The 22182-nt window shown below is 38.6% G+C and overlaps 1 protein-coding gene across 1 annotated transcript in view; it reads left to right on the forward strand.

The window, feature by feature from the left end:
- ttn.1 (titin, tandem duplicate 1) overlaps window positions 1–22182 on the forward strand; it is a 377466-nt gene that overhangs the window by 148805 nt on the left and 206479 nt on the right. The window contains exons 83-92 of the mRNA XM_063052084.1: window positions 90–357; window positions 445–705; window positions 797–1006; window positions 1532–1609; window positions 1695–1721; window positions 2165–2209; window positions 3613–3636; window positions 5014–5088; window positions 7125–7196; window positions 8272–8346. Coding sequence (XP_062908154.1) covers window positions 90–357; window positions 445–705; window positions 797–1006; window positions 1532–1609; window positions 1695–1721; window positions 2165–2209; window positions 3613–3636; window positions 5014–5088; window positions 7125–7196; window positions 8272–8346 — 1135 coding nt within the window. The remainder of the gene's footprint in view (window positions 1–89; window positions 358–444; window positions 706–796; window positions 1007–1531; window positions 1610–1694; window positions 1722–2164; window positions 2210–3612; window positions 3637–5013; window positions 5089–7124; window positions 7197–8271; window positions 8347–22182) is intronic.

A 22182-nucleotide genomic window follows, 5' to 3' on the forward strand; every position in this document is an offset into this window, starting at 1 on the left:
ATTTTCTCAAGTGATATAATGATATTCTGTGATATTCCGTGCATATCTTTGGAAATAGATATTTATAAAAATGTTTATTTTATCTACAGCCTATTGAATTAATCAAAGATATTGAAGATCAGGTTGTACGTACAAATGCAGATGCAGTGTTTGAATGTGCCATAAAAATAAACTATCCTGAAATCAAGCTTTCCTGGTACAAAGGAACTGAAAAATTGGAATCAAATAGCAAGTATGAAATGAGCATTGATGGTAGTATTCATCGCTTAAGAGTTAGAAATTGTGGTCTGCAAGATCAAGGCAACTTCCGCATTGTCTGTGGCCCACATATCTCAAGTGCTAAACTGACAGTTGTTGGTAAGTGGTATTTATAATTTTGGTTCTAAATGTTCTCTGGAGACTTTTTAACTCCTCTAATTTATTTAAATTGTTTCTGTTCTGTAGAACCTATTGTTGAACAACATCTTGAAAATCTTTCCGGGAAAGAAGGTCATATCTGTATCATGGTTTGCCAGTTTTCTTTACCAAATTTAAAAACTGAATGGTTTAAAAATGGCAGGAGAATTGAGGGTCGTGGCCGATATTCCATAGATGTTGTAGATAAATTACAGAAAGTTACGATAAGTGACTTGAAACCCGAGGATCAAGGTCGATTTACTTGCAGATTTGAAGATCTAGAGACATCTGCTGATTTAAGGGTTCAAGGTTTGTAGTTTTATTAAATGGGGTTACTTTAATTGTAATTTGCAGAGTGGATTTTGCTTAAGAATATTGTTTCTGCTTTTGTATGTTACAGCTCACCCAATTGAATTCACAAAGACAATTCAGGATATTGTGGTAAACGAACACGAGTCCGCTGTATTTGAGTGTGAGGTATCCTTTGATGATGCCATTGTAACCTGGTTTAAAGACACAGTGGTTTTGAAAGAAAGTGCAAAATACAGTTTCAGAAGGGAAGGGCGCCGACATTTTATGACCATCCATAATGTCACAACAGAAGATGAAGGTTTGTTTATTGTAATGATTTAATCTTATATTTACTATAATTGTTATTTCTTTATTTTGATTATCAGCTGAGGTTAATTTTCAGAGAGCAATGCAAACTAGAGAAGTTACGTTAAGCTTAATTTTGAACTTTGATCGGAACACAGTCATAAAAATGTCCTCAATGTACTGAGAAGTACAAAAGTGAATGTAAAACTGGTTATATCAATAAAAAAGAATTAATAATTATGACTAGAGGCCTGATAGAGGTATTTGGAAATGTAAAGTTGTTTTATATAAGTAATGGATACAATGGTGTATGTGATGTTTTCCAAAATTAGGAGCCTTGGGTATAATCAAATAACAAGACGAGGAGGTTCTCTACCTTGAACATAGATTCTGGAATGAATCCCTGCATCCATCAACATCAATATAGGCTTTTTTTATTGTTAACCTGTTTCTATGCTATACATATTCTGAAATACATTGAAATCTCATTTCAGTTAAAATAAAGATAAATATCAAAGTATAAAATTATTTTCTTCAGGTGTTTATTCTGTAATTGCTCAACTGGAACCAAGAGGTGAAGCTAAAAGTACTGCAGAACTTTATGTGTCTAGCCAAGGTAGGTACTTTTGACTTTAACAGAATTTTTTTCAAAGAAATTGTGTTGTTTTCAGAACTAATTTATGTGTTTACCTCACTTACAGAAATTACGTTGCAGCGGAGGAAACCTGGTATGTAATCTTTTTAAGATTTCATATTCCAGTAATCAAATATTAGTTTACAAAAAGATAAATCATGAACAGATGCAATTGTGTTCATTGCCTCATTTAGTTAATGGTTCACAAGCTGCTGTAAGTTTGTTTACAATAAAGTACCTATATTAAATAATTTCGCAAATATTACTGTTCTTAAAATATTTCTAGTTTGTATGTAAAATGTAAATGTGTATGCAAATGTTAGGCTGTTAATGAATTTTAAAAGCTACCTTTAACACTCCGTTGTCATTGCTGTTAATCATTTTGTTTACACTTCCTAAAAACCTTGCTAGGATTTAAAACTTGAAATGCCAATTAGAAGTTTAATTTCTTGAAGTAAAATATTCAAAAATATCAATACAGTAAATCCACAGGATCAAAAACCTAAAAATAATACATATTCTCTCTGTATTCTTCAGATGTTCCTGACTTTGGAATTCCATTTGAAGAAAAATCATTTACAGGTAAAACAGCTGTTAATGTATGAATGTATTGTCAAGTAAGTCTGGGCTGGGCTGAAGAATTTATTACTGTGTAATTTGGATAGGAAGCAGCCTTTGATTTGACAGATCTGAGGCCAGCTGGAAGAACAAATATGCCCAGATTGCTTGGGTTCAATTGGGTACTGGTGTGGATGAGGCTAGTGGAAGGGGTTTGGTGGTGATTTTGACTGTAGCAGATGTATAGTTGAGACAACATTCCACCAATCACTTCTGAATCCATTCTTGCCATTGCCCCTTCTCCCCTCTATGCTAGCTGTCTTGCCTCTCCACTCTCAGTCCTGATGCAGGGCTTTGATCAAAAAAGCCGACAATTTATTTCGAGTCACCAGTGTTAGTCAACCCACTGAGTTCCTCCAGCAGACTGTTAGCTCAATATTTCATTAGATATTCTCTTCAACCACAGATGATTGACGAAGTTGTGGTGAATTGAGTATCATCATAGTGTTCCACTTGTGAGGATGTACAATCTGAAGGTGCTTTTATTGATATTATGTGATCTTGTGATCCTCTGGGAATAGAGATCTCCCCCAAACTTCTGCCCAAACTTCAGCACCAATGCCTCAATGGTTGTGATTAAAAAGCTTGTTGCTTGCTCTCTCCTTGTAAATTCTTCACAATTTACCACAACAGCTTTACTTACAACAGGTTCAATGTACTGTACATATATATCCTTTTGCATGATTTTCATGTTGTCAAATTTAGCAGCCATTGCAAACTTTTTCCTAAATCTAACTTGCAAAAAATTGTACTTAAGAACTGTATTTTGGATTTGTGTGCACTTTTTTATGCTGTACTTTTCAAGTTCAAGTTTAGTTGTCATTCAAAAATATACATGAATGCAGCCAAATGAAACCGTATGTCTCTGGGGTCAAGGTGCAAAACCACACAGCACAAGGCACATACAGCATATATAATTATGATAGCAGTGTAAATACAGTGACAAAAATTATATAGCCCAAGTCCCTGAGTGTCATGTCCAGTAAATTGATGATGCATGGATGTTATCCTGGAGCCACGTTTCTGCAAGGACAAACCTGCAGCAGTTTCTCATCTCTTGCAAGTACAGTTGCAGACGAACGTAGTCCAGTTTGTCTTCCACTGAGTGAACACTGGAGGACAGGACAGCCAGCCCCCAATCCAGTACGGAATCTAGTGGCACACGACCAGCTCCGGCGTCTCCTTCCCCAGAGGGCGCATCAGGTGATCCAGAGGCATGAGGGCCTTGTCCATGCAGCAACCATATTTGAAGTTTCTTTTTTCCTGTATCTCCCCATGTATTCGTTTCAGTTAGCTGTTCAGACGTTACCCCCTTAATTATGTTAACATGATTGGATATTGATATTTTTTTCTTATCTTTTTAACAGAACAAGAATGGACAGAAGAAATAGGTAATGTGTTTCACATATTTGGTTTTAATGAAGTATGGAAATTATTGAATCCCATTCAAACATTCTGAATCAGCATAATTTAAACAATACTGTTAAACAGAATTGTTTTATCAGTGGATGGGCTCATGCTAATGATTCATCTTTATGATACTTGTCTCAAATGGATCATCTCTGCTACTACCCACACACATTTCCTTCCTCCCCAACCCTTCCCTCTCTCCAGCCAGCATGCTAATACAGTCATACACTCTGGAAACAATTGTTCATCCAGTCAGACCCAATAATAGTGTCCATATCCATGTCAACTTAATTTTTAAGTCAGTTGATGCTAAACAGAAATTAAGCTTTGCAGAAATTGAACCTCACACCAAATTACATTAGTTAATAATCTGAAACCTCTAATTTAGTAAGTTGATGCACCTCCCAATTCAGCACCTTCGAACTTTAAATGGACTTCAATACACTTCTGACATTGAAACATGGTGAGGTTAACTGGCCATGCATGAAGGCAGTTACATAGTGGCCCACAGCTTGAGCAGCTTTTATGAAGTTATGATGAGGTTTACTGTGTACCTATAAAAACTGAGCTGAGCATTGGAGTTCTTAGGAAGGCATCAGTTCCTTGATCAGAATGATTATGATGCGTGATGTACATTTCAAAGGATTCCCAGCTTTGAAGGGTTCTACTACACATAGGCATTGTTGCTCTGAACTCATAATTTATGGCAAGAATTCAAATATAACAGACACAAAGGCTGTCTCTATGTTATTCATGTTCCACATTTCATTTCTGTTCATTAGAAACCAACACTAATAATACAAATATAATATCATGCTGACTTAATTAAAATACAACTTTACTATATCAGTGGTTTAATGTAAGAAACCAATTTTTCAGTAAAACCTAATGTGTAATTTCTAATATTTAAAATCCAATATTCCAAGCAGGTGTCATATTCTTTCTATGTATGATGATTTATAAAAAAACACTTTCTTTTGAACAGGAATACACATTAATCGTGAGAAAACTGACCTTGAAGGGCCATTGAGTATGACTATAGTAAGATTAAATTAGTTAAAATGACAAGATGTCCAAATAATTTTCATTGATGACTAACTCTCCATTAATAATTTAGTTATTTTTCTTTAAACCTCCCTAAAGTCAATTCCTCATCTTAGGTCATTTGCTGTTGCACAAAGTTTGCTAAGAACAAATGAACATAAATAGACAAGGAGCAAAACAATTTTATTTTCTCAAATTATGTTAATTAGTATACAATTGTAGTTCGTAAACTTATAGTGTCTTGTCTCAATTGTTGCTATCTTCTACATGTGTTCTTGCTAAATGAAAACTGATAGCATATATCTCTTTTAAAGTGACTGAAATATCAAAGACTCACGAAGAAATTACTTACACTATTTTGGAAGAAGATGAAATTAGTCATCGGAAAGGTAGAAACAGTTATGCTATCTTGTTTCAAACAACACATTATGGAGGATTACTTCTGAGGAATAAATATTTAAAATAGGATGTCAATAACCTGCTCTTTATAGGCAACATTATCTGTGAATTTTATGAAAAGTTATGTATTTGCGCCCAGTTCATTGACTTCAACATTTTATTTAGTCAGATTTCTTGTAACAGATCAACATCTTATTTCTTTTAAGTACTTCTTTAAAGGTAACGTTTGAACTTCAAAGGTGAATTTCATTATTTATGTTTTCATCTTAGCAAGTCTACTTCTGAGGATTTCTTATACAAATAGTTGTTAATGTTTTTGACGAAGTCATCAATTAAAATAATATAAAGCAATAATTTTAATGCAGAATTTTGTCAAAATTTACTTAGACTAGCTTATCCATATCCATTTCTTTTAATAACATTTTTATGCTGCTAAGGAGTCAATTTTTCCAAGTTGGGGCTGGCCTGTATTCCTACAGAACTTTCTATCAAATAGCCTTCAATGCAGTGCATTTTTGTGAAGCTCTTAGGAATTTAGTTATGTAGCATTATTAGACTGTAATCATTCACTATTTTCGAAACTTCCTCAAAGAACTCACTGAAGTTAATGCAGTAGAAACTTTATATGTTGAAGCAATATTAGGAATCTCAACCAATTATGCATTTACATACAACAATTTCTCATAAATGTCAAGTTGACAAGTATGCAGTATAATTACCAGGATCACTTAAATTTTCAAGTTGTTTTGAATATTTTAAATGTTGGAATCAATGCAGACTTCAGCAACTAAGATTCAAAATTCAAGATTGTTTAATGTCATTTCCAGTACACACGTGTAAATCAGAATGAAATAATTGTTACTCCGGATCCAATACAGCACAAAAAATGCAACAAATATAAATACATTGGATAGCTTATATACATAGAGTAATTTTATGTCCATTAAGTCACGCTAGGCACAGGAGTGTCTGTGCATAAGGTGACTCTGACAGGAAATGATAAAGTAATGGTGGTGGGTGTGGGGGGTTGCTGGGGTAGGTTAGTGAGTGGAGATGTTACTGTTTGGAGAGAATAGCAACTTTTAAGTCTGGTGTATACTGCATAGCCTCCTCCCTGATGGGAGTCGGACAAACAGTCCATGAACAGGGTGGGTGGGATCCTTCATGATGTTGCTGGCCTTTTTCTGGCACTTTCTGTATAGATGTCCTTGATGGTGGGTAGACCAGTGCTGGTGATGTGCTGGACAGTTTTGACTACCCGTTGTTGAGATTCTCTGTGTGCCTTAGTGCAATTTCCATACCATGCAGTGATGAAGCATGTTAGGATGCTCTCTACTGTGCATCTGCAGAAGGACATGTGTATTGATGTGCATAGTCCAGCTCCTGTCAGTCTCCTCAGAAAAAGAGGCATTGGTGAGCATTCTTGATTGTATAGGATGTGTTCAGGAACCATGAGAGGTTGTATAAGTTGTGCACTCCCTGGAGTTTGAAGCTGCTTGCATTTCCCACTTCTGTGCCACCGATGTAAAGAGTGGTATGAGTGGTGTGAGTTCTCCTGAAGTCAATAACCATCTGCTTTCTCATGTTGACATTGAGGGAGACAATATTTCCTTGGCACCAGCTCTCAAGCACTTCCACCTCCTCTCTATAGGATGTTTAATCATTGTTGACAATGGGCCCCACCACTGCCACGCCATCAGCAAACTTGACAATGGCGAAATATTATGTAAGTGAATTATTGACTCACTGAGCGTATCACTGAGATTAGACAGAATCAGCACCATTAAAATATTTTTTTTGAAAATAGGTTTTGTACTAATACTTTCTTTAATGGAAGTACGTGATTCAAGATCTTGGCAATTCAATTTTGCCACATACATTCTTCTTACCAGTCGATTGTGCTGTCTGGTCTAATTTGTATAATATATGTTTGTCATCCAGGTTTCATTTCACTTTTCAAACATTTTTGCAAAAATGTCCATTCATTTCAATGTCTTGCATCTAAAATTAAAAATGTTCTTTAAAGTGTCCAAGAAGCCAATTTTTGATGAAGTTAAGCCACAGCTTGTTTCAAGAAAAGAAGTTCCTCCAACCAAAGGTATGGGAATATGCATCCCATCATTTTAAACAGAGCCCTTGAAAAAGTAATCACATGATCAATTGGCTTTACTGTGTGTGTGCGTTCACATGTTTGTATATACCATGATGTCTTGTGCATTTATGGTGAATCTTGATTCGTATTTGGTCACTTGTTTTGTGCATTTTATCATTAAGTCGAGTGGAGATATTGAATTAGAAGTAGTATACTGAAGCATGAAACTGTAAACCAGGGGATCCCAACCTGGAGTCCATGGACCCCTCGGGCATCCATGGTTCCGTGGCATAAAATGGTTGGGAACCCCTGCGTTGAAAATAAGACAGAAAATGCAATGTGCCTATGACTTATGTAGAGAATTCACTCAGCCAACCAGAAAACGATGGAAAAATTCATCCGGTTATGAACAGTTAACATTTCAGTTCTGAGAGCCTTCATCAAAACAAAGGAAGACAGAAACAAATTATTCTAGATAGCAGAGAAAATGGAGGAGGATAATGGGTGTAACAAAAAGAATTTCTTTGATGGGGTGAAAATGTGGAACTGTGAAGAGACAGTAAAGCCTCCTGTATATGACTCATTGCCTTCCCTCATCTTTTTTGCATTCTTGACTAATTTGTTTCTTTATCAGTTCTGATGAAAGTTGTCTGACCCAAAACATTAGCTGTTCACCCTTCCACACATGTGCCAAGCTTGCTGAGTTTTTCCCAGCATTTTCTGTTTTTACTTACTTGGGGTAGTGAGTTCTTCTCATGAATCATGAGCACATTTTGAAGTAATCACACCATAAAGTGCTATACCTCAGAAAAAAATATTTTCATCAAAATTATTTGAATTTGTTGAGAGAATTTGTTATTAAAATAATTAGTGGGCAGTCAAGCATTTCTGCTTGAATTATTAAGTTAGCTGCATTTGATGTAATTTATGTATACGTTATAAATATATGCTCGTCGCAAGATGATGAACTATGTTCAGGTCTTATTTGTAGTAGCGCATTTAATGTTATGTGCATTGCTATTTAAAATATTCTTAGTGTATGCCTCTGAAATTCTCTTCTCCAAAAATTAAATTTTTCAAGTGCCTGAGGTTCCTGAGTTTATTCCTGAAGAAAAGAAGCCAGTTGTACCAGAGGAAAAAGTTGCTCCAATGAAAGGTACAAAAGAAGGCACATATTTTATATTAGTTACTCTTTCAATAAATGATGCTATCATAATTGCATTAGCTTGGAGAATAATTCTATTTTAGGGGACCTTTTAATTTTGTGTCTTTTGTTTGTGTATCTGTTTAATTTTTACTGTATCAGTTTGTCCTTGAAACCAAAACTTTAATGTAAAATAGTGTTTGGTGGTTGTAATTGTCTGATGCTGTACAAGCTTTTTGTGTACCAAAATGACAGTTGTAGTCCTGCAGCAAAGTTGTGTTGAATGTCAAACTGCTGATGGGACATACTGGGGTAACCAATGTGTAGTGGACCTGTATATGGAAACTGCTGTTTAAAAAAGGCAAGAAAAATCAAGGAACTGCTGACCTGTTAGCCAGGCATCATTAGTTGAGAAGATTCTGGAATCTGTAATAAATAAACCAATATAATATTATGATTGAGCAAACAGAACATGGGTTTATGAAGGTAGAGTACATAAGACTAAACTCCAGGAATATTTGGGGATGTATCTGATAAAGTGGGCGAGGGAGATCCAGTGTAGATATTAAGTAATTGGCTTTTCAGAAGGCTTGAATCAGTTCTCAAGAGATTAGTCAACAATGTTCATGCATGAATTGAAGTAGCATCTGCAATTACTGAAAACATGGAAGAGAAGTGGAAAATATCTAATAATTTTTTGAAAATAGGTTTTGTACTAATACTTTCTTTAATGGAATATGAGATTCAAGATCTTGGCAACTCAATTTTGCCGTATACATTCTTCTTTTCAGTCGATTGTGCTCTGTGGTCTAATTTGTATAATATATGTTTGTCAACCATGTTTCATTTCACTTTTCATACATTTTTCAGAAAATGTCCATTAATTTCAATATCTTGCATCTAAAATTATAAATGTTCTTTAAAGTGTCCAAGAAGACGATTTCTGATGAAGTTAAGCCACAGATTGTTTCAAGAAAAGAAAAGGTTCCTCCAACCAAAGGTATGGGAATATGCATCCCATCATTTTAAACAGAGCCCTTGAAAAGTAATCACATGATCAATTGGCTTTACTGTGTGTGTGCTCATGCACATATGTGTTTGTGTGTGTGTGTTTGTATAGACGGTGATGTCTTGTGCATTTATGGTGAATCTTGATTCGTATTTGGTCACCTGTTTTGTGCATTTTATCATTAAGTCAAGTGGAGATATTGAATTAGAAGTAGTATACTGAAGCATGAAACTGTAAGTCAGGGGATCCCAACCTGGAGTCCATGGACCCCTCGGGCATCCATGGCTCCATGGCATAAAAATCTTTGGAACCCCTGCGTTGAAAATAAGACAGAAAATGCAATGTGCCTATGACTTATGTAGAGAATTCACTCAGCTAACCTGAAAATGATGGAAAAATTCATCCGGTTATGAACAGTTAACATTTTAGTTCTGAGAGCCTTCATCAAAACAAAGGAAGACAGAAACAAATTATTCTAGATAGCAGAGAAAATGGAGGAGGATAATGGGTGTAACAAAAAGAATTTCTTTGATGGGGTGAAAATGTGGAACTGTGAAGAGACAGTAAAGCCTCCTGTATATGACTCATTGCCTTCCCTCATCTTTTTTGCATTCTTGACTAATTTGTTTCTTTATCAGTTCTGATGAAAGTTGTCTGACCCAAAACATTAGCTGTTCATCCTTCCACACATGTGCCAAGCTTGCTGAGTTTTTCCCAGCATTTTCTGTTTTTACTTACTTGGGGTAGTGAGTTCTTCTCATGAATCATGAGCACATTTTGAAGTAATCACACCATAAAGTATTATACCTCAGAAAAAAATATTTTCATCAAAGTTATTTGAGTTCGTTAGGAGAATTTGTTATTAAAATAATTAGTGGGCAGTCAAGCATTTCTGCTTGAATTATTAAGTCAGCTGCATTTGATGTAATTTCTGTACATATTATAAATATGTGCTCGTCACAAGATGATGAACTATGTCAGGTCTTATTTGTAGTAATGCATGTAATGTTATGTGCATTGCTATTTTAAATATTGTTAGTGTATGCCTCTGAAATTCTCTTCTCCAAAAATTAAATTCTTCAAGTGCCTGAGGTTCCTGAGTTTATTCCTGAAGAAAAGAAGCCAGTTGTACCAGAAGAAAAAGTTGCTCCAATGAAAGGTACAAAAGAAGGCACATATTTTATATTACAGTTACTCTTTCAATAAATGATGCTATCATAATTGCATTATCTTGGAAAGTAATTCTATTTTAGGGTTCCTTCTAATTTTTTGTCTTTTGTTTGTGTATCTGTATAATTTTTACTGTATCAGTTTGTCCTCCTTGAAACCAAAAATCTCTAATGTAAAATAGTGTTTGATGGTTGTAATTGTCTGATGCTGTACAAGCTTTTTGTGTACCAAAATGACAGTTGTAGTCCTGCAGCAAAGTTGTGTTGAATGTCAAACTAGTGATGGGACATATTGGGGTAACCAATGTGTAGTGAACCTGTATATGGAAACTGCTGTTTAAAAAAAGGCAAGAACAATCAGGGAACTGCTAACCTGTTAGCCTGGCATCATTAGTTAGGAAGATTCTGGAACCTGTAATAAATAATGGTGGTGGCATCCGTTGGTCTCGCGAGACCATGGATCTGCGCCTGGAAGGTCTTGCTTCAGTCTGTGTTAGAACAGCGTCTGTTGTGGCTGTAGAGGCCCACACGGGAGTGACAATCTCGGCTGCATCGACTGCACTTGAAGGCGCTGTCCTCCAGTGTTGTCTTGGTACTGTTTTTCCGATGAGTGCACTTTTCTTCAGCAGCCAGCCTCAGCTTCTCTTCTCCTCTTTTTAGATCTGCATAGTTCCAGCCTCCAGTGAGAGCGATCGCTTGCGATGTCCTCCCACCTCTCGATGTTTATTTTCAGTGACTTCATGTCTCTCTTGCAAACGTCTTTAAAACGAAGATGGGCTGGCCCTTGTGCTCTCTTGCTGGAGGCCAGTTCCCCGTACAGCAGGTCTTTCAGGATCCTCCTGTCTGACATGTGGTGTACATGACCCAGCCAGCGGAGACGGCATTGTTGGAGCAGGGTGAAGAGGCTGGCTATCTGGGCGTGGGCCAGGACCTCATTGTTGGTGACTCGGTCAGTCCACGTGATGTCCAGGATGCGTCTCAGGCTGTGAAGGTGGAAGGCGTTGAGACGCCGCTGTTGTCTGTAGTAGAGGCTCCAGGTCTTGCTGCCGCAAAGCAGTGTGTTGAGGATGCAGGCCCTGTAGACTGCAACTTTGGTGTGCGTCGTCAGCTTTCTGTTCTCCCAGACTCTGTTTGTCAGCCTGGCGAACGTTGAGGCTGCTCGTCCGATCTGTCTGTTGATCTCGGGGTCTAGGGAGAGGCTGTCCATGATGGTGGAGCCAAGGTATGTAAACTCGTGAACTACCTCCAGCTCATAGTTTTTGATGGTAATGGCAGGGGGGTGCTCAGCGCTCTGGCCCAACACGTTGGTTTTCTTCAGGCTGATGGTCAAGCTGAAGTCCTGGCAGGCTCTTGAAAAGCTGTCCATGAGGCGTTGCAGTTGCTCTTCAGAGTGTGTTGCCAGTGCCGCGTCGTCTGCAAACAACATGTTCCTGATGAGTACTTCACGAACCTTGGTTTTTGCCCTCAGCCAGGACAGACTGAACAGCCTCCCATCTGATCTGGTGTGGAGGTAGACACCATCAGTTGGTGTTCTAAAGGCATGTTCAGCATGACTGCGAAGTAGATGCCAGACAGGGTGGGGTAAGCACACAGCCCTGCTTCACACCGCTGTGGATGTTGAAGGCCTCTGAAGAAGAGCCGTCGAACTGAACAACGCCCTTCACATCTGTGTGGAATGATTGAACTATCCTGAGGAGCCTTGGGGGACAACCAATCCTGGCGAGGATTTTGAACAGGCCGTCTCTGCTCACAAGGTCGAGGCCTTCGTAAGGTCAATGAAAGCAACGTAGAGTGGTTGTCTTTGCTCTCTGCATTTCTCTTGTAACTGTCGAAAGGAGAAGATCATGTCAATTGTGGAGCGTTCTGACTTGAAACCGCACTGAGACTCGGGATATACCCTTTCGGCTATTTTCTGCAGACTGTTCAGGACCACGCAGGTGAAGACCTTCCCAACGATGCTCAGCAAGGAGATTTCCCTGTAGTTGTTACAGTGGCTTCTGTCCCCTTTATTTTTTTATATGGTGACAATGTTGCAGTCTCTCATGCCTTGCGGCACTGTTCTTTCTATCCAGCACTGGCACAGTAGTTCATGCAGGTGGTTTAGCAGGATGCCCTTTGCGCATTTGATGGCCTCTGGTGGAATGCCATCCAATCCTGGTGCCTTCCCAGTGGGCAGGCTGTCGATGACTTTACTCAGCTCTTCGGCAGTCGACAATGCATCAAGTTCCTCCATGACAGGCAGGCATTCCACGACGTCTAGCGCGCTGTCCGAGATGCTGTTTTCTCTGGAGAAGAGTTCAGAGTAATGCTCCACTCATCTCTCCATCTGCTTGCTTTTGTCATTGATGGTCTCGCCTGTTATGGTTTTCAATGGTGCTGTCTTGCTCTGGGTTGGCCCGTTGGCTTTCTTGATCCCCTCGTACACTCCATGGATGTTGCCTGTGTCAAATGATGACTGAATGCTTTTGCATAGTTGTAGCCAGTAGTCATTTGCACAGCATCTGGCTGTTTCCTGGGCCTTGCTTCTTGCTGTCCTTAGCGCTTGCAGTGTTGCCTGGGTGGGGTGGCGTTTGTGCTCTAGTAGTGCAACACGCGTCACCTCGATGACAGCGGTGAGCTTGCTGGAGCTCACTTCAAACCAGTCCAGTGTCTTGCCCCGTTTCTTCCCGAAGGCCTTATGTGCAGTGCTGTGAATAGTGTCCCTGAGAGAGTCCCATCTCTGCTGAGCATCTCCTTCTGGTGGGTCTGCAAGGAGAGCATCCTCCAGTGACCTGATGAACTCTGCAGCTTTGGGTGTTGTGTCTTACTGGCATCGATGCGCTGCTTGCCTGGAGGCTTGGCGCAGTGCATCTTCTTCGGCCGAAGTCTGATCTTGCAGCAAACCAGAGAGTGATCCGTGTCACAGTCGGCACTCTGAAAGGAGCGAGTCATGAGCATGTTTCTCAGGTGATAGCATCTTGTGATTATCAGGTCGAGCTGGTGCCAGTGTTTGGAGCGGGAATGCCGCCAAGACACCTTGTGCTGAGCTTTGGTCTGGAAGTAGGTGTTGGTGACACACAATTCGTGGAGCATGCAAAGCTCGAGCAGTCGTTGCCCTTTGTCATTCATGCTGCCGATCCCATACCGTCCCAGACAGCTTGGCCAGGAATTGTGGTCAGTGCCCACTCTGGCATTGAAATCACCAAGTAGCAGCAACTGTTGCTGACTTGGGATCTCCTGTATCATCATTGAGAGCTGGTCGTAGAACTCGTCCTTTGTGTCTTGCGTAGAACAGAGGGTTGGGGCATAGACACTGACAAAGTTGACAGGCCCGTCGGATGTGTGGAGTCAAAGTGAGAAAATCCACTCCATCCCTTTCTCGCTAGGCTCTACCATCTTCAGCAGCGAGTACTTCACAGCAAAGCCGACACCATGCTCTCCGGTCTTGTCTGAGCCCTTCCCCTGCCAGAAGAAGGTATAGTCTCTTTCACGTAGCGTTCCCGATTCTGCGAGACGTGTCTCTTGGAGCGTTGCAATGTCCACTTGGAGTCTCGACAGTTCATTGTTACTCACTGCTGTCTTGCGTGAGTTGCTGATTTCCCGAAGATCATCTGATATACCAGTTGTCATGGTCCGTATATTCCAGCATCCTAGTCTGAGTGCTGGCTTCTTTCTTTGTCTTCTAGTTGTGCTTGGTGCAGTGTTTACAGTCTGCAGTTCGGGCTACTTGTATCCCTGAGCCCTACACGCCCAGTGGAGCAGGCGGACTGTGGCGGGACAACACCTAATTGGCGGGGGGCTGCCCTGCTTGAGGCGGGCAGTAACTGTCCAGTGAGACACGATGGTCTCTCCCTCCGTCGAAAGCAACCCCTGGCGCCTTGCTCTACGCCAGTCGAGCGCAGGCTTATAACCAGTAGACTGCTGCTTTCCGTGTTGTGCCGTCACGGTGAGGCGACGCTGGAGTGTCCTCTCCAGGGCTCAGGCCTGGGAAGGTTGTATGGAAGATCAGTAGTTGCCCATGATGCAAGTCTCCCCTCTCCACAACACCGATGTTGTCCAAGGGAAGGGCAAGGGCCGATACAGCTTGGCACCAGTGTCGTCGCAGGAGTTGCCAGAACGAGGTTGAAAGCAATGTCGGACTGCCTTAGGGACTCCAGCTCCAGATTTGTCCTCAGGGTTTACTCCCAAAGCCTTTCCAATCAGTGGGTATGGCCGCAAGGCAGCGGAGGTTTGAAATCAGAGTTTCCCTCTCTTAGATGGACTGCCATCCCAGGCTGACGAGCTCCATCTACCCAAAGCACTGGTTTTAAGGCGCCAGGACCCGCCTTCACCCCTTCTCCTGTCAGCAGAAACAGTTCCGCCAGGCTTAGAGGCTAAGCCACACGAGAAGGCCAGGAGTTGGACTTAGTTGTCAGAGGCTATTTGAGGCGCATGTCATGAGGAGCACTTTTATGTAGTCAGAGCTTGTCCCTACTACCACTCCTCGGCTTGACAAGCTTGGAACTGTAATAACTAAACCAATATAATAGTATGATTGAGCAAAAAGAGCATGGATTTATGAAGGTAGAGTACATAAGACTAAACTCCAAGAATATTTGGCGATGTATCTGATAGAGTGGACGAGGGACATCCAGTGTTGATATTAAGTAATTGGCTTTTCAGAAGGCTTGAATCAGTTCTCAAGAGATTAGTCAACAACGTTCATGCATGAATTGAAGTAGCATCTGCAATTACTGAAAACGTGAAAGAGAAGTGGAAAATATGTAATTTTTTTTGAAAATAGGTTTTGTACTAATACTTTCTTTAATGGAATATGAGATTCAAGATCTTGGCAATTCAATTTTGCCACATACATTCTTCTTTTCAGTCGATTGTGCTCTGTGGTCTAATTCGTGTAATATATGTTTGTCAACCATGTTTCATTTCACTTTTCATACATTTTTCAGAAAATGTCCATTCATTTCAATGTCTTGCATCTAAAATTAAAAATGTTCTTTAAAGTGTCCAAGAAGCCAATTTCTGATGAAGTTAAGCTACAGCTTGTTTCAAGAAAAGAAAAGGTTCCTCCAACCAAAGGTATGGGAATATGCATCCCATCATTTTAAACAGAGCCCTTGAAAAGTAATCACATGATCAATTGGCTTTACTGCGTGTGCTCACGCACATATGTGTTTGTGTGTGTGTGTTTGTATATACGGTGATGTCTTGTGCATTTATGGTGAATCTTGATTCGTATTTTGTCACTTGTTTTGTGCATTTTGTCATTAAGTTGAGTGGAGATATTGAATTAGAAGTAGTATACTGAAGCATGAAACTGTAAATCAACCTGGATCCCAACCTGGAGTCCATGGACCCCTCGGACAACCCTGGTTCCGTGGCATAAAATGGTTGGGAACCCCTGCGTTGAAAATAAGACAGAAAATGCAATGTGCCTGTGATTTATGTAGAGAATTCACTCAGCCAACCAGAAAACAATGGAAGAATTCATCCGGTTACGAACAGTTAACATTTCAGTTCTGAGAGCCTTCATCAAAACAAAGGAAGAGAAAAACAAATTACTCTAGATAGCAGAGAAAATGGAGGAGGATAATGGGCGTAACAAAAGAAATTTCTTTGATGGGGTGAAAATGTGCAACTGTGAAGAGACAGTAAACACAAAATAATCTGTAGATGCTGGGGTCAAAGCAACACTCACAACACGCTGGAGAAACTCAGCAGGTCCAGCAGCATCCGTGGAATCCTGTGGCAGCACCCTCAGGTTCCGGCCAGAAACATTGACTGATCGTTTCAATGGATGTTGCCCGACCTGCTGAGTTCCTCCAGCGTGTTGTGAATGTTGCAATAGACAGTAATGCCTCCTGTATATGACTCATTGCCTTCCCTCATCTTTTTTGCGTTCTTGACTAATTTATCAGTTCTGATGAAAGTTGTCTGACCCAAATCATCAGCTGTTCATCCTTCCACACATGTGCCAAGCTTGCTGAGTTTTTCCCAGCATTTTCTGTTTTTACTTACTTGGGGTAGTGAGTTCTTCTCATGAATCATGAGCACATTTTGAAGTAATCACACCATAAAGTGCTATACCTCAGAAAAAAATATTTTCATCAAAATTATTTGAGTTCGTTAGGAGAATTTGTTATTAAAATAATTAGTGGGCAGTCAAGCATTTCTGCTTGAATTATTAAGTCAGCTGCATTTGATGTAATTTCTGTACACATTATAAATATGTGCTTGTCACAAGATGATGAACTATGTCAGGTCTTATTTGTAATAATGCATGTAATGTTATGTGCATTGCTTTTTTAAATATTCTTAAATGTATGCCTCTGAAATTCTCTTGTCCAAAAATTAAATTCTTCAAGTGCCTGAGGTTCCTAAGGTTATTCCTGAAGAAAAGAAGCCAGTTGTACCAGAAGAAAAAGTTGCTCCAATGAAAGGTACAAAAGAAGGCACATATTTTATATTACAGTTACTCTTTCAATAAATGATGCTATCATAATAACATTACCTTGGAAAGTAATTCTATTTTAGGAGACCTTTTTTTTGTCTTTTGTTTGTGTATCTGTATAATGTTTACTGTATCAGTTTGTCCTTCTTGAAACCAAAAATCTGTAATGTAAAATACTGCTTGGTGGTTGTACTTGTCTGATGCTGTACAAGCTTTTTGTGTACCAAAATGACAGTTGTAGTCCTGGAGCAAAGTTGTGTTGAATGTCAAACTGGTGATGGGACATACTGGGGTAACCAATGTGTAGTGGACCTGAATATATGGAAACTACTGTTTAAAAAAAAGGCAAGAAAAATCAGGGAACTGCTGACCTGTTAGCCTGGCATTATTAGTTAGGAAGATTCTGGAACCTGTAATAAATAAATCAATATAATATTATGATTGAGCAAACAGAACATGGATTTATTGAATTACAGTAGATAAGACTAAACTTCAGGATATTTGGGGATGTATCTGATAGAGTGGATGAGGGAGATCCAGTGTAGATATTAAGTAATTGGCTTTTCAGAAGGCTTGAATCAGTTCTCAAGAGATTAGTCAACAATGTTCATGCATGAATTGAAGTAGCATCTGCAATTACTGAAAACATGAAAGAGAAGTGGAAAATATGTAATTTTTTTTGAAAATAGGTTTTGTACTAATACTTTCTTTAATGGAAGTATGAGATTCAAGATCTTGGCAATTCAATTTTGCCACATACTTTCTTCTTATCAGTCGATTGTGCTCTGTGGTCTAATTCGGTTAATATATGTTTGTCAACCATGTTTCATTTCACTTCTCATACATTTTTCAGAAAATGTCCATTCATTTCAATGTCTTGCATCTAAAATTATAAATGTTCTTTAAAGTGTCCAAGAAGCCAATTTCTGATGAAGTTAAGACACAGATTATTTCAAGAAAAGAAAAGGTTCCTCCAACCAAAGGTATGGGAATGTGCATCCCATCATTTTAAATAGAACCCTTGAAAAAGTAATCACATGATCAATTGGCTTTACTGCGTGTGCTCACGCACGTGTGTGTTTGTGTGTGTGTGTGTGTTTGTATATACAGTGATGTCTTGTGCATTTATGCTGAATCTTGATTCGTATTTTGTCACTTGTTTTGTGCATTTTATCATTAAGTCGAGTGGAGATATTGAATTAGAAGTAGTATACTGAAGCATGAAACTGTAAATCAACCTGGATCCCAACCTGGAGTCCATGGACCCCTCGGGCAACCATAGCTCCATGGCATACAATGGTTGGGAACCCCTGCGTTGAAAATAAGACAGAAAATGCAATGTGCCTGTGATTTATGTAGAGAATTCACTCAGCCAACCAGAAAACAATTTAAAAATTCATCCGGTTATGAACAGTTAACATTTCAGTTCTGAGAGCCTTCATCAAAACAAAGGAAGATAGAAACAAATTTCTCTAGATAGCAGAGAAAATGGAGGAGGATAATGGGCGTAACAAAAGAAATTTCTTTGATGGGGTGAAAATGTGCAACTGTGAAGAGACAGTAAACACAAAATAATCTGTAGATGCTGGGGTCAAAGCAACACTCACAACACGCTGGAGGAACTCAGCAGGTCCAGCAGCATCCGTGGAATCCTGTGGCAGCACCCTCAGGTTCCGGTCCGAAACATTGACTGATCGTTTCAATGGATGCTGCCCGACCTGCTGAGTTCCTCCAGCGTGTTGTGAATGTTGCAATAGACAGTAATGCCTCCTGTATATGACTCATTGCCTTCCCTCATCTTTTTTGCGTTCTTGACTAATTTATCAGTTCTGATGAAAGTTGTCTGACCCAAAACATCAGCTGTTCATCCTTCCACACATGTGCCAAGCTTGCTGAGTTTTTCCCAGCATTTTCTGTTTTTACTTACTTGAGGTAGTAAGTTCTTCTCATGAATCATGAGCACATTTTGAAGTAATCACACCATAAAGTGCTATACCTCAGAAAAAAATATTTTCATCAAAATTATATGAGCTCGTTGAGAGCGTTTGTTATTAAAATAATTAGTGGGCAGTCAAGCATTTCTGCTTGAATTATTAAGTCAGCTGCATTTGCTGTAATTTCTGTACACATTATATATATGTGCTCGTCACAAGATGATGAACTATGTCAGGTCTTATTTGTAGTAATGCATGTAATGTTATGTGCATTGCTGTTTTAAGTATTCTTAAATGTATGCCTCTGAAATTCTCTTGTCCAAAAATTAAATTCTTCAAGTGCCTGAGGTTCCTGAGTTTATTCCTGAAGAAAAGAAGCCAGTTGTACCAGAAGAAAAAGTTGCTCCAATGAAAGGTACAAAAGAAGGCACATATTTTATATTACAGTTACTCTTTCAATAAATGATGCTATCATAATAACATTACCTTGGAAAGTAATTCTATTTTAGGAGACCTTTATTTTGTCTTTTGTTTGTGTATCTGTATAATTTTTACTGTATCAGTTTGTCCTTCTTGAAACCAAAAATCTGTGATGTAAAATTCTGCTTGGTGGTTGTACTTGTCTGATGCTGTATAAGCTTTTTGTGTACCAAAATGACAGTTGTAGTTCTGGAGCAAAGTTGTGTTGAATGTCAAACTGGTGATGGGACATACTGGGGTAACCAATGTGTAGTGGACCTGAATATATGGAAACTACTGTTTAAAAAAAGCAAGAAAAATCAGGGAACTGCTGACCTTTTACCAGGCATCATCAGTTAGGAAGATTCTGGAACCTGTAATAAATACACCAATATAATATTATGATTGAGCAAACAGAGCATGGATTTATGAAATTACAGTACATAAAACTAAACTCCAGGATATTTGGGGATGTATCTGATAGAATGGGCAAGGGAGATCCAGTGTAGATATTAAGTAATTGGCTTTTCAGAAGGCTTGAATCAGTTCTCAAGAGATTAGTCAACAATGTTCATGCATGAATTGAAGTAGCATCTGCAATTACTGAAAACGTGAAAGAGAAGTGGAAAATATGTAATTTTTTTTGAAAATAGGTTTTGTACTCATACTTTCTTTAATGGAATATGAGATTCAAGATCTTGGCAATTCAATTTTGCCACATACTTTCTTCTTATCAGTCGATTGTGCTCTGTGGTCTAATTCATGTAATATATGTTTGTCAACCATGTTTCATTTCACTTTTCATACATTTTTCAGAAAATGTCCATTCATTTCAATGTCTTGCATCTAAAATTAAAAATGTTCTTTAAAGTGTCCAAGAAGCCAATTTCTGATGAAGTTAAGCCACAGCTTGTTTCAAGAAAAGAAAAGGTTCCTCCAACCAAAGGTATGGGAATATGCATCCCATCATTTTAAACAGAGCTCTTGAAAAAGTAATCACATGATCAATTGGCTTTACTGTGTGTGTGCGTTCACATGTTTGTATATACCGTGATGTCTTGTGCATTTATGCTGAATCTTGATTCGTATTTTGTCACTTGTTTTGTGCATTTTATCATTAAGTTGAGTGGAGATATTGAATTAGAAGTAGTATACTGAAGCATGAAACTGTAAATCAACCTGGATCCCAACCTGGAGTCCATGGACCCCTCGGGCATCCATGGCTCCATGGCATAACAAGGTTGGGAACCCCTGCGTTGAAGATAAGACAGAAAATGCAATGTGCCTGTGATTTATGTAGAGAATTCACTCAGCCAACCAGAAAACAATGGAAAAATTCATCCAGTTATGAACAGTTAACATTTCAGTTCTGAGAGCCTTCAACAAAATAAAGAAAGACAGAAACAAATTTTTCTAGATAGCAGAGAAAATGGAGGAGGATAATGGGTGTAACAAAAGGAATTTCTTTGATGGGGTGAAAATGTGGAACTGTGAAGAGACAGTAAAGCCTCCTGTATATGACTCATTGCCTTCCCTCATCTTTTTTGCGTTCTTGACTAATTTATCAGTTCTGATGAAAGTTGTCTGACCCAAATCATTAGCTGTTCATCCTTCCACACATGTGCCTAGCTTGCTGAGTTTTTCCCAGCATTTTCTGTTTTTACTTACTTGGGGTAGTGAGTTCTTCTCATGAATCATGAGCACATTTTGAAGTAATCACACCATAAAGTGCTATACCTCAGAAAAAAATATTTTCATCAAAGTTATTTGAGTTCATTGAGAGAATTTGTTATTAAAATAATTATTGGGCGGTCAAGCATTTCTGCTTGAATTATTAAGTCAGCTGCATTTGATGTAATTTCTGTACACATTATAAATATGTGCTCATCACAAGATGATGAACTATGTCAGGGCTTATTTGTAGTAATGCATGTAATGTTATGTGCATTGCTGTTTTAAATATTCTTAAATGTATGCCTCTGAAATTTTCTTGTCCAAAAATTAAATTCTTCAAGTGCCTGAGGTTCCTGAGTTTATTTCTGAAGAAAAGAAGCCAGTTGTACCAGAAGAAAAAGTTGCTCCAATGAAAGGTACAAAAGAAGGCACATATTTTATATTACAGTTACTCTTTCAATAAATGATGCTATCATAATAACATTACCTTGGAAAGTAATTCTATTTTAGGAGACCTTTATTTTGTCTTTTGTTTGTGTATCTGTATAATTTTTACTGTATCAGTTTGTCCTTCTTGAAACCAAAAATCTGTGATGTAAAATACTGCTTGGTGGTTGTACTTGTCTGATGCTGTATAAGCTTTTTGTGTACCAAAATGACAGTTGTAGTTCTGGAGCAAAGTTGTGTTGAATGTCAAACTGGTGATGGGACATACTGGGGTAACCAATGTGTAGTGGACCTGAATATATGGAAACTACTGTTTAAAAAAAGCAAGAAAAATCCGGGAACTGCTGACCTTTTACCAGGCATCATCAGTTAGGAAGATTCTGGAACCTGTAATAAATACACCAATATAATATTATGATTGAGCAAACAGAGCATGGATTTATGAAATTACAGTACATAAAACTAAACTCCAGGATATTTGGGGATGTATCTGATAGAATGGACAAGGGAGATCCAGTGTAGATATTAAGTAATTGGCTTTTCAGAAGGCTTGAATCAGTTCTCAAGAGATTAGTCAACAATGTTCATGCATGAATTGAAGTAGCATCTGCAATTACTGAAAACATGAAAGAGAAGTGGAAAATATGTAATTTTTTTTGAAAATAGGTTTTGTACTAATACTTTCTTTAATGGAAGTATGAGATTCAAGATCTTGGCAATTCAATTTTG

The sequence above is a fragment of the Mobula hypostoma genome, chromosome 6 (genome assembly GCF_963921235.1).
Source record: "Mobula hypostoma chromosome 6, sMobHyp1.1, whole genome shotgun sequence".
Taxonomy (NCBI): Eukaryota; Metazoa; Chordata; class Chondrichthyes; order Myliobatiformes; family Myliobatidae; genus Mobula; species Mobula hypostoma.